The sequence below is a fragment of the Dama dama genome, chromosome 3 (genome assembly GCF_033118175.1).
Source record: "Dama dama isolate Ldn47 chromosome 3, ASM3311817v1, whole genome shotgun sequence".
In the NCBI taxonomy this organism is placed as follows: Eukaryota; Metazoa; Chordata; class Mammalia; order Artiodactyla; family Cervidae; genus Dama; species Dama dama.
The window spans coordinates 70295763-70307584 of record NC_083683.1 but is presented as its reverse complement, the minus strand read 5'-3'; the positions used below and the strand labels follow the sequence as shown (position 1 = coordinate 70307584).

The 11822-nt window shown below is 58.1% G+C and overlaps 2 protein-coding genes across 5 annotated transcripts; one reads left to right on the top strand and one right to left on the bottom strand.

Annotated features, from left to right (window-relative positions):
* Window positions 1–71: 71 nt before the first annotated feature.
* On the bottom strand, window positions 72–2426 carry LOC133048025 (DDIT3 upstream open reading frame protein). The gene is made up of 2 exons (XM_061131542.1): window positions 2353–2426; window positions 72–125 (listed from the first exon to the last, which is right to left on the bottom strand). The coding sequence occupies exons 1-2, from the start codon at window positions 2413–2415 to the stop codon at window positions 84–86; spliced, it is 105 nt and encodes a 34-aa protein (XP_060987525.1). The 5' UTR covers window positions 2416–2426; the 3' UTR covers window positions 72–83.
* Window positions 2427–2602: 176 nt separating this feature from the next.
* Window positions 2603–11680, top strand: MBD6 (methyl-CpG binding domain protein 6). Of its 4 annotated transcripts, none has more exons than XM_061131460.1 (13): window positions 2603–2675; window positions 5710–5773; window positions 5949–6085; window positions 6354–6456; window positions 6565–6727; window positions 6942–7985; window positions 8163–8824; window positions 9105–9258; window positions 9442–9611; window positions 9733–10146; window positions 10246–10298; window positions 10500–10563; window positions 10714–11680. In XM_061131460.1, the coding sequence occupies exons 3-13, from the start codon at window positions 5973–5975 to the stop codon at window positions 10786–10788; spliced, it is 3015 nt and encodes a 1004-aa protein (XP_060987443.1). In that variant the 5' UTR covers window positions 2603–2675; window positions 5710–5773; window positions 5949–5972; the 3' UTR covers window positions 10789–11680. The 4 variants fall into 4 exon arrangements, with proteins under 4 accessions (XP_060987443.1, XP_060987419.1, XP_060987428.1 ...); XM_061131436.1 differs by lacking the exon at window positions 2603–2675 and adding an exon at window positions 4446–4686; XM_061131445.1 differs by lacking the exon at window positions 2603–2675 and adding an exon at window positions 5089–5223.
* Window positions 11681–11822: the final 142 nt, after the last annotated feature.

Sequence of the window (11822 nt, the reverse complement as noted above, 5' to 3'; positions counted from 1 at the left end):
CTTCTCCAGGTGCTGTCATAATTTCATAAGCAGCAACTCTTAGGAGCTGGTTTGGGGAAACGGTCAGTTAAACTTACCTGCTTTCAGGTGTGGTGATGTATGAAGATACACTTCCTTCTGGAACACTGTGGGGATCAAAGATAAATATTAGTCGTTTTTGGAAGGGTGGAGAAAGGTTCTTTTTACCTCCAGCTTCCTACTGGTCCTTCCTTCCTTCCTATTGATAGTTATCAGTCTCTGTAGCCATTTCCAAGGAGAGAGAAGAGCCTGACTTCCTTTATTTTTAGTTGCTGACATTTGTAGTCCTGATTACATAATAGCAAAATCCTGGCCAACTCAGCTTTTTCTAAATTCAAGGCAGTCTTCAAATCTGCCAGGGTAAGGACTGGACTACAGGGACAGGAACAATTCAAGTGGCCTTTTCCTAATTCTATTCCCACACTGACCACCTTCAAATGTGTATTTTCAGTCTAGACCTCTCCTGGTACCTCCTCCTGGATATCTAATATGCATCTCAGACTTAATATGTCCCAAGACAAACTCTGGCTAATCTTCCCCTACCAAGGTCTTTCCCATCTCAGTATACAGCAACTCTCGTTGCTTGAGCCAAAAACCTTGGTATCATCCTTGATTCCTCTCCTCTCATACCCCACAATCCAGTCCAAACCAATAGCAAAACTTAAGCTCATTCTTCCCAACCCCAGAAATCTAAACACTTCTCACCAATTCCATTTTTTCTAATCTAGATTAGTTACTCTCCTCTCCCCTAGGTGACCGCAGGAGGTCTGTTTCTGCTCCTGCAACCAACCCCTCCTGGAGTCTATTCACAACAGCAGCCAAAGTGAACCTTTTAAAACTAAAGGCAGGGTGTGTCATTCCTGTTTAAAACCTAATCTCACACATATTAAAGGCTGAAGTCCTTTAAATGGCTTAAAGGGCCCTCCCCAATCTGCTCCTTCCTTGCCTTGTTTTTCTCATTGACCTCCCCAGCTCTGGCTCACTCTAGTCCAGCCAACTGGCCTCTTGATCCCTAAAGATACTATACATGCTCCCACCTTAGGACTTCTGCTCTTGCTACTCCTGGAAAGCTCTCTCCTCCCACATAAGTCTTTCATTTAAATATCACCTCAGTGAAGGAATCCCTAACCTCCCAGTGTAAACTGTAACCTCCATTCAGCATTCTCTACCCTTCCATCTTTAATGTTTTCTGTGGCACTTTACATATTTGCTTACTGTATGCCTCTTCCCACTGAAATGTAAGCGCTGAGACAGCAGACATTTTTTTCTCTTGTTTGTAGATAAATGCTGGGCACCAAGCTGCACGGCACATAGTAGGTCTGGTTAAGTATTAGCAATGAATGGATAAATTCTCCCCAGTCTCTCACAGGGGTAGGAGGATGGAGCTCAGAGCAGCAGCTGCCTGCCCCTGGGGACTGCAGATGCAATATCGTCCTGAGTCTTTCTCTGCAGGGCTGTCCTCCCTGGGGAACCCTTCTTGCCTTCCCGTGTGGGGGACAAGGCTTTCATCAGCAGTGGAGCCCCAGGCCAGAGGGCTGCAGAACCAAACAGGGGGCTAGCCTGATGCAATGGTTACACAGAGATTAGTTGGGAGATAGGCCAAGGGGAAAGAGGCATGCACCAATCCCAGGGGAACGGCAACCCACTTGGGAGACCCCAAGTGGCTTCCCACACTTAAAAGATCCAAGATGCTCTCCTGAGTAGGAGGCTAGAGGCCTTTGGGGAAAGGAAGGAAAACACATCTCCGTTCCCTGTCCATCGACACCCCTCTTCCCGAAGACTTGTGCCGGCCTAAGATTTTCTATTCTCTGTAAGGGTGCGGAAAGAATGTCCTGCGGAGGTCCAGAAGCCCCAGCTACTGACGTGGCTATGCTGGCCCTGAGACGCTGAGGCCGAGACAGGATTGAGGGTAGGGTAGGGGGAGGGCCGCCGGTGGCAAAGCGGCTGCAGCGGCCCAAACCACTGGGTCACCAGGCTTTTCGGGGGTGTGTCCTGTTGCCCCGCCTCCCACCGGACAGGCCTAACAAGAAGGCTTAGGGTCAGCAACGGGAGAATAAATCTTCCTAGCTGGGGCCCGGTCGCCTAACAGCACAGATCCGGGCCTGTGCTGCGGGCAGGGGTAGGACGGTGCGGTCGTGTGAAGGACGGGGTGTCTGTCTCGTAAGCACTACTTTCGAATAAAGGATTCTCCTCATCCCTCCCCGGGACAGTCACTTCTCTTCTTTGCGGAGGGGGTGGGGCTACACCCATAAGAGCGGATGCCCTAACTTTAAGGAGACAACTCGTGTTCGCGAGGATGGCAGGGTGAAAAGTAGATACAGAATCAGTACTCGCCTCTCTCCTCAGGTTCCGGCTTTGACTTTGGCTCTGTCGCTGCCACCCGCTCATCTTCAACATGATACACTCTATGCCTTAGACGCAAGCCTCTGACCTCGATCCTCGGAGCTGAGATCTTTTAACAGGGCCTTGCCCTCCTCTCGGGGCGGGCCCAGAGGCCTACCAATCAGGAAGCGGCACGCCGGCGTTGGCCCCGCCTCTTCCCTCACGTCCGCCACTCAGGAGCCCCGCGGCACCGCCCCCGTCGCTCCCTCCCGCGTGGGGGTCGACTTAGTGTTGGACCCGGAAGTGGCTTTGGGTCACGAGGCTTCGCGGAGGAGGTGAGTGAGTCATGCGCGCGCGCGGAGGGGAGAGCTGGAGGGGGAGGGGAGGGAAGGGGGGCGGGGATGATGCAATGTTTGGCAACCGGTATCTGCGCGCGCACGCGCAGGGGACTACAAGGGTGGTGGGAGGTGCGGGGGGGGGGGGGGGGAGAGGAGAGAGGGCGGGGCGCCAGCTCCCGGTACCCAACGGCCCCAACGGCTTCAACTGTGGTCGCCCCTAGGCTGCGGATTGAAGGCTCACTGCAGCTTGTCTCCCTCCAGAGCTCTTGTTCCGCCCATCTGACTTTAGCCTCCGTTTTATCTCCACCAAAAGAAACTCCCATTTTCCTTGCCCCTGATCCCCTCCCTGCTAACGGACACCAGGTCTTTTAAACCTCCCACCTTTGAAAATTTGCATTCATCCACCAGGATTGTTTGCATCTTCTCGAGTCTTCTTAAAGGGGTCTTCTCTCAAAAGAAGCCAAGGAGCTTGACGCCCCTTGGTAGTCATTTTCAGCTCTTCTCTGAAGAGCACCCTTAAACTTTTATCTTTGTAAAGTTTTTGATGAGCCCTCGGCATGCCAGAATTCCTGTTCTTTGCCGGGTGGCCCCGATCCCACTGTTTCGTCTAATCGTCTCCCCCGAGTGGTGCTCTGGTGCCCTTCACCGAAGACCAGGCCCGCCCTTTTCAGTGTATCAGACCTGCAGGTCCTGTGACTCCCTGCTGTGAGGAGCTGGGCTTCAGGCGTCCTGCCTTAGGTTTTGGGCTCCAGTAGAGCCTTGTTGCCTGGAACATTGCGTGCACGTGAGCGCAAGAATGCCTGAGACTGGGTTGTCAGGGGCCCAGATTCCAGCCTCAGCGGTCCCTCACTTGCCCAGGGATCCTAGGCCAGTTACCTAGTCTCGCCGCGCTTCACCGTCCTTGTTCGTAAATAAAAGATCGCGTGCTGGAAGTAAAATGAGATTATTACGCACTTGGAGGCAGCCTGAACAAAAGTGAAAAGCACGGTGGAAAATGCAAACTATATTTCAAGTGCTATTAGGTAGAAAACGGAGGCCATGTGGTGGCCTGTTACATATCCTGTCATATCCTCATGGGGGCAGCCAGAGTTTGTCCTAAGAAACTGTCACAAGGCCAGTTGTGGCTGGATGGCAAGTACAGGCGGTGGCGTGACCGGTGACAGGTCCTCGCCAGGCCTGCACCCCTGCTGCAGAGCTCCCATTTCTCCTTCTGTAAACGGGGGTGGGGGCGGCTTGGACCAGATGGTCTCTCCTGGCCCAAAGACCTGACCAGGTTGTCAGTGACAGGCAGAGGTCATGTGACTTGACAGGCCGGGGTCGTGTTTTGACATGCTGACCTGGGGAGGCGGGTCAAGTCCCAGCACACTACCCGGGAAGCCTTTGGGGCGGGGCAGGGCAAGTCGCGACTTTCATCTTTTGGGGCCGGCTCCTCCTGGACCTGGCATTCCTGGCTCCCCCAACAGACTGTGGCTTTGGAAGGGGCCCCTCCCCGGGGAGGGCTGGGATTGGCCGCCAGTGGCCTGGGCAGAGGCTCGGATCCTTCCGCGGAGGGCGGGGGGTGGCCCCCGCGTGGGGTGTTTGTTCTCTTGGGGATTAATGGGGGGTTGTGGGGGAGGGGTAGGCGCGCTCCCGCATGCGCACTGCGGCCCCTCCTGTTGGCTCGTCGTTGTCCGCTGGGCGGGGGCCCGGCCCCGCCCCTCTCCCGTCCGGGCAGCGGCGGCGGCTGCGGCGGTGGCGGCGGCGGCGGCGACGGCGGCGGCGGCGGCGGCGGCGGCGGCAGCCTGCGCGGTGCCTTCTGGGAACGGAATCCCCAGGGCTGCCCCTGGCCCCCATGGCGCATGCGCGGGAGGCCGCTCGGTGATCCGCGGCAGCGGCGGCGGCGCTTCCTGCTAGGACCGGCCGGGGCCGTACCGGAGGCTCGGGCTCCACCGACCCTCCTCCCACTCCCTCCCACTCACCCTCTGGGCCGCGACTGCGCAGGGCGGGGCCGGCCGAACCATGGGCCGCGGTGAGTGCAGGGCCCGGCCCCCCCACCTCGCCCCTCCCCCTCCCCCCCTGTCCCTAGCCTCTGCCCCCTCCGCGTCCTCCTGGCCCCTCTCCCCGGCCCCATCCCCGCTCCCCCGCCCTCACCTGCTCCCGCCGTCTCTCTCTCACTGCTTGACTTTTGCCTTCTTCACCTCCCTCCCCTAGTGCTTCGCCCACCCCCCGCCCGCCCTCTCCCCAAGTTCCTTCCTACTTCGTGCGCCTTCCCCTCCTCCCCAGGCTGAGGGAAGCAGGCTGGGTGACAGGGCGCCTTGTTATGAGAGGGAAAGTTTAGAAGCCGCCAGTGTGGGGTGGGAGCGGTGGTGGGGTTGGAGAGAATACTTGCAGGTTTGTGGGGCGTCCCCATATGTATCAGAGGAGAATACCTCTTGGAGCTAAACTGAAGCCAGTGGGACAGGAGGTGCTGATTCTTCTTGCCTTAGGCTTGGGGGAAAATCCGGAGCTTCTGAGAATAGTGGGAGAAGACAGAACTGTGATTCCAACGTTTCTTAAGAAGACCCAGGTGAACTAGATCAGTGATTGTCTAGTGCAGCCAGGCCATGGGGGAGTCACGCTGGTACCACCCCAGCGAGCAGTTGGGCAGTTGCCTGGTGATCTGCGGGGCAATCCATACTTTTTATATGATCTTCCTGAGGGCGAGGGAACAGCAGCGGCCAGCCTCTCTGGGAAACTTCCTAGAGATTATGGGAATTAACCTGCACTCCTGGCTGAAGGTTTCTGTCCTTGGTGGGATGAGGGGGCCTTGCCCTTTACATGTCTAGGGATTGGGCTGTGGTTCCCCAGTCCCTCAAAGTTGTGGCTTTGACCCTCTGGTCCCTAGGGACTGAACGTGGACAGGATGGTTGTGGACTCAGCCACCAGATCCCTGGGATCTTTCTGGGTACTTACCTCCTGTTATTAAGGATCTTTCCCTTGAGAGTATCCTGGGCTGTGGTCTTTAGTAGGTTGGGCAGATTGCTGACTGTCCTTTCTCTCTCCTGTGTTGCAGGTGTGGGCTAGGCCGGCGGCCCCGGCTTTAGACTGGACCCCACAATGTTTGCAGACATGTTCAGGTAGCCGTGGTGGGCTGGCAGAGGGTTCCCCCTCACCCTCTCTCCCAGCTCTCTGAGGGTTTCCCTTTGCTCCCGCGTTCTCTGGAGCCTCCCCACAGCCTTTGCCTCGCGGGAGTACCCCCTCAGGTACCCAGCCCAGAGTTGTCCTGCTAACACCATGTGAATGTGTCACCAGGCGCATGGGAGCTGATCACACACAATGAATGGGGGCAATGAGAGCAGCGGAGCAGACAGTGCTGGGGGCCCAGTGGCCACGTCTGTCCCCGTCGGCTGGCAGCGCTGTGTTCGAGAGGGCGCTGTGCTCTATATCAGGTGCGGCTCCCCGGAGCTCCCCGGCTTGTCCCCAGGCCCTTCAGCTGCCTGAGTTTCCTCTCTCCCATCCCTTCCTCTCAGAGCCCAGACCGCTGGTGCCCTGCTGCTGTCTGCTCCCCTTCCTTCCTCAGCCTTTCTGCCCCCGTGCCTCCGGCCCTGTGCGCTTGTTCTGCCGTCTCCTCCTCACTCTCTGCCTTTCCTGGGAGGTCTCGGAGTGCCTTCCAGTTCAGTGCTACCTAACCTCACACCTGACCCTGTCCTCTCCCAGTCCGAGTGGCACAGAGCTGTCTTCCTTGGAGCAAACCCGGAGCTACCTCCTCAGCGATGGGACCTGCAAGTGCGGTCTGGAGTGTCCACTCAACGTCCCCAAGGTCAGAGCGGTGAGGGCGCGGCTGTCAGACTCAGTGCCGGCACCGACCAGGTCGCTCTGCTCAGATTCTGCTCCCTCAGGGTCCTTGTCTGTGCCTTCCACCTTACAGGTTTTCAACTTTGACCCTTTGGCCCCGGTGACCCCGGGTGGGGCTGGGGTGGGGCCAGCATCAGAGGAGGACATGACCAAGCTGTGCAACCACCGTCGGAAAGCTGTTGCCATGGCGACTCTATACCGCAGCATGGAGACCACCTGCTCACACTCTTCTCCGGGTGCGTGTTCTGCACTTTCTGCACTTTCCATACTGGGGGAGACTGAGGGGCCCGCGAGACGGCTGGTGGGAGGGGCTCTGCAGAGGGTGGGGCGGGGAACTGCTTGGTGAGGGGGCGCCCAGGAAAGCTGGGCGTTCCTGGGGGGAGGCATGGAAGAGACGCAGTTCTTGGAAGGGGAGCCACAGGTTGATCCTTCGTTTCTCATTTGTTGCAGGAGAGGGAGCGAGCCCCCAAATGTTCCACACTGTGTCCCCAGGGCCTCCCTCTGCCCGCCCTCCTTGCCGAGTCCCTCCTACAACTCCACTCAATGGGGGTCCTGGCTCCCTTCCCCCAGAACCAGCCTCAGTTCCACAGGCTTTCCCCCCTCTAGCAGGCCCTGGGGGGCTCTTCCCACAGCCAAGGCTTCCTGACCCCGTCCCCTCTGGAGGCAGCAGCAGCCCTTGTTTCCTCCCGCGGGGCAATGCCCCCTCCCCAGCTGCACCTCCTCCACCTGCTATCAGCCTCAACGCCCCCTCATACAGCTGGGGAGCTGCTCTCCGATCCAGCCTGGTGCCCCCTGACCTGGGCTCTCCTCCAGCCCCCCACGCCTCCTCCTCACCACCTTCGGACCCCCCTCTCTTCCATTGTAGTGATGCCTTAACACCCCCTCCCCTGCCCCCAAGCAATAATCTCCCCGGCCCCTCTGGTCCTGCCACTCAGCCACCAGTGTCTTCAGCCACTATGCACCTGCCCCTGGTCCTGGGGCCCCTGGGAGGGGCCCCCACGGTGGAGGGGCCTGGGGCACCCCCCTTTCTTGCTAGCAGCCTACTCTCTGCAGCGGCCAAGGCACAGCACCCCCAGCTCCCCCCTCCCAGCACTTTACAGGGCCGAAGGCCCCGTGCCCAGGCACCCTCAGCTTCCCACTCCTCACTGCCCCGTCCCTCTCAGCGTCGTCCCCGCCGACCCCCGACTGTGTTGCGATTGCTAGAAGGCGGGGGCCCTCAAGCTCCTAGGCGGAGCCGTCCTCGGGCCCCTGCTCCCACCCCCCAGTCTTTTCCTCTCCCGGAGCCATCCCAACCGATTCTCCCTTCTGTGCTGTCCCTGCTGGGACTCCCCACCCCTGGCCCTTCCCACTCTGATGGAAGCTTTAACCTTTTGGGGTCAGATGCACACCTTCCTCCTCCCCCCACCCTCTCCTCAGGGAGCTCTCCCCAGCCCACGCACCCCATCCCGCCCGCCCTCCCTGGGACCACCAGTGGCAGCCTCAGCAGTGTGCCAGGTACGTGAGTGCAGCAGAGCCCTTCCAACCTTCGGGTTCAGAGAGACCGCCGAGACACTGCAGGGAGAACTTGAGAGCTCTGTAGCGGTTTTCTGGGTTGGGGGGCAGGGAGTTTGGATTCTTTAGACACTGGGAGAAAGGGTCTCTCTAGAGCTGAACCTCTCTTTTTCTTTGCAGGTGCCCCTGCCCCACCAGCTGCCTCCAAAGCCCCCCTAGTCCCCAGCCCTGTGCTTCAAAGCCCATCTGAAGCGCTTGGGATGGGGGCCGGCCCAGCCGGCCCTCTGCCTCCCCTGGCTGGTGGGGAGGCTTTCCCTTTCCCCAGCCCCGAGCAGGGCCTGGCGCTGAGTGGAGCCGGCTTCCCCGGGATGCTAGGGACCTTGCCCCTTCCTCTGAGTCTGGGACAGCCTCCACCTTCTCCATTGCTTAGCCACAGTTTATTTGGCGTGCTGGCTGGGGGAGGGGGACAACCTCCCCCTGAGCCCCTGCTCCCCCCACCAGGGGGACCTGGCCCTCCCCTAGCCCCAGGTGAGCCCGAAGGGCCTTCACTTTTGGTGGCTTCCCTGCTTCCACCACCCCCCTCAGACCTTCTTCCACCCCCTTCTGCACCTCCTAGCAACCTCCTTGCCTCTTTCCTGCCCTTGTTGGCCCTGGGCCCCACAGCTGGGGATGGGGAGGGATCTGCAGAGGGAGCCGGGGGTCCAAGTGGGGAGACATTTTCAGGTTTGGGAGACCTGCCCCCCCTGCTGTTCCCCCCCCTTTCAGCTCCCCCCACCCTCATAGCTTTAAATTCTGCGCTGCTGGCTGCCAGCCTGGATCCCCCCTCGGGGACGCCCCCCCAGGTGAGGATAGGGGGTGAGTGGGTGGGACAGAACAAGAGGTAGAATCAGAGATGGGAGCTGGGACTCAGAGGCTTTCAGTTTGATGTCTGAGCTCTTCCTTAGGGCCTTTGAGGAGGGCTTAGTTCTTAGCTGGGGGTAGGATGGACGGTAAGAACTGGGTCTGTATTTAATAAGCGTGGCCTGCTTCAGTGGGGCTTCAGTGAGACCGTATACGTGAAAGTACTGTAAACTTATTGAAGACTTTACACATGGAGATGTTACAGCCGTTTGTTCTTCTCAGCCCTGTGTCCTGAGCGCCCCCCAACCTGGACCACCTACCTCCAGTGTCACCACGGCAACTACTGACCCGGGGGCCTCCTCTCTGGGCAAGGCCCCCTCCAACTCAGGGAGACCCCCTCAACTCCTTAGCCCTCTGCTGAGTGCCAGCCTGCTGGGTGAGTCTGAGGGAAGACTCTGTGGTGTGGGAGAGAAGGAAGGAAGCAGAAAAATTGGGAGAAGAGACTAGATGAGTTAGGGAAGAAAGTCTGTGACCACTTGAGTCAAGCCTAAAAGAATAGGGTCTGCTCAGCCTAATTGGGTTGCCCAGGGAGACCCTTGATTTTACATTTCCTTAACAGGTGACCTGTCCTCGCTGACCAGCAGCCCTGGAACCCTCCCCAGCCTGTTGCAGCCTCCTGGCCCTCTTCTCTCTGGCCAGTTGGGGCTGCAGCTCCTCCCTGGGGGGGGAGCTCCTCCACCCCTCTCAGAAGCTTCTAGTCCCCTAGCCTGCCTGCTACAGAGTCTCCAGGTGAGGGGATGGGTGTGTGTGTTAGGGAGAGAATTTTTTTCCCAAACTGGAAATACAGACATTTCAAGTTAAAGTAGCTGGAACTGCATTTGAAACTGACAGAGATGTGTTTTGTCTGCAGATCCCTCCAGAGCAGCCAGAAGCCCCCTGTCTGCCCCCTGAGAGCCCCACCTCAGCCCTTGAACCGGAGCCTGCCCGGCCTCCCCTCAGTGCCTTAGCCCCACCCCACAGTTCTCCCGATCCCCCAGTCCCTGAGCTGCTCACTGGGAGGGGGTCAGGGAAACGGGGCCGGAGGGGAGGAGGGGGACTTAGGGGCATTAATGGTGAGGCCAGGCCAGGCCGGGGTCGAAAGCCTGGCAGCCGGCGGGAGCCTGGCCGACTGGCCCTCAAGTGGGGGGCACGTGGTGGCTTCAATGGACAAATGGAACGGTCCCCAAGAAGGACCCACCACTGGCAGCATAATGGGGAGCTGGCTGAAGGGGGTGCTGAGCCCAAGGATCCATCCCCTCCTGGGCCCCATTCTGAGGACCTTAAGGTGAGTGTGGATTAAGTACTGGTTGTCCGGGCACAAAGTCCCTGAGGAAAGGTTGAGGCCAAGGTGCCTTTTCCTACACACAGTCCCATCTTTTCTCAGGTATCCCCAGGGGTGGTCAGAAAGTCTCGTCGTGGCCGCAGGAGAAAATACAAGTGAGTATACTGGCTTCTTCCGGCTTCTTGTTGGGTTTATAGCAATTGTTACAAGTGATTTGGCTTTCGAAAAGTACTTACTTGAATATGAATAAGGATGTCATGCCTATACTATCCACACGTAGAAAGTTTCCCACCCAAACTCTGAAATTCCCCTGGCGCTCGGGGAGGTGTTCCTGACCCACCTGTGCCTTATTGCAGCCCAACCCGGAACAGCAACAGCTCCCGCCAGGACATCACCTTGGACCCCAGCCCCACACCCCGCGTAAGTGTGCGTCACTGCGTCGGTGGGTGGGAGTGCACATGAAGTCAATGAGGCAGGAGGAGGAGGAGGTTAGCGGGAGTGGGGAGAAAATAAAGGACTTCCTGATACCCAGCTGTCTGATCACTTCTTTCGACTTCCCCTCTTGTGTAGGCGGCTGTCCCTCTGCCTCCCCGGGCCCGCCCTGGCCGTCCTGCCAAAAACAAGAGGAGGAAACTGGCCCCATAGCAGCCATACCTGGAGCTGGAGCTGACCCTGGCTGGGGAGAGCGGAGCGCTGAGCCCCGGGAGCCCCGCCAGCCGCCTGCACCTGTGGACAGTGGGTGGGGGCAGTCCTCCCCACTCAGAGCACAAATGCGACCCCTTCCCCCACAGTCCCATCCTGAGCCATTGCAGGGGGTAGGGAAGCTCACCCCCCCCCAAAGCCATGTCACTGAAAAGGCCTGGGGGGGTGGTAGATGGCCCTCTCCCCACCAGGCTAAGGGGAAAACCCCCTCCCCCAGGTCTTTTATTTGTTTAAGTTATTTTTGCACAAATGACTCTTTTATATTTAATTCGACTTCATTGCCTCCCTTCTTGAAGCCAGCAGGCTCAGTTTACAAACCTGTGAGCTACTGTTGGCTGCTGCCCTCCTTCCCAATGAAAGGTACAAAGCAATAAGCATCATGCGTCCTCCCCTCACCCCTGCCAACACCCCTCTGCCTCTGGCTCAGGTTGCTCAAAGCACAGATCCCCCTCTTACCCCTGTCCCCAGGTTTGAAACACATAGCCTCATTTCAAGGTGTAGCCAGCTTCCCTCCACTTTCCTCTGGGATATGAAGAGGGGGTAAGGGGGCAAAGAGAGCCCTCTGGGTCTCTCCTCCCATACACACTACACTGCCCCTTCTCCCCCATCAAAACGCTCAGAGACGTTGTGACGATGCGACTGAGGATTATGCAACATGGTCCAACCGGAGCGGCCAGCATGACCAGCTGTCCAGGGGCTGCCTCCTGCCTTTTCTTTTGTAAAGACAAGACCCTTGGGAGTTTTAATTCTGTTTTGTACTTGCCCTGTGGGGCCTCCACTGCTTTTCTATGGGAGACACTCTTAATTTAACAGATGAGAATATTTTGAAACTCTGGCTCTGACTCTGTCCTCATTTTTTCCTTAGTTCTATTGTAAGAACAGATTATAATTTAAATCCTTCTGTGGTAGAGAATGCTCAGACTGTCTGTTTGGCTGTGTATGTTTCTCTCAGTGCTGCCTCTTCCCCAGGAAACAGC

Bases quoted from the DNA above. Each gene is read 5' to 3' on its own strand.
- LOC133048025 (XM_061131542.1), bottom strand. From the start codon at position 2,415: ATGTTGAAGATGAGCGGGTGGCAGCGACAGAGCCAAAGTCAAAGCCGG. The intron at 126-2,352 runs GCGAGTACTGAT...TGATCCCCACAG, and splicing joins GCCGGAACCTGAGGAGAGAG to TGTTCCAGAAGGAAGTGTAT.
- MBD6 (XM_061131460.1), top strand. From the start codon at position 5,973: ATGAATGGGGGCAATGAGAGCAGCGGAGCAGACAGTGCTGGGGGCCCA. The intron at 9,259-9,441 runs GTGAGTCTGAGG...TTTCCTTAACAG, and splicing joins GCTGAGTGCCAGCCTGCTGG to GTGACCTGTCCTCGCTGACC. The intron at 10,147-10,245 runs GTGAGTGTGGAT...ATCTTTTCTCAG, and splicing joins CCCATTCTGAGGACCTTAAG to GTATCCCCAGGGGTGGTCAG.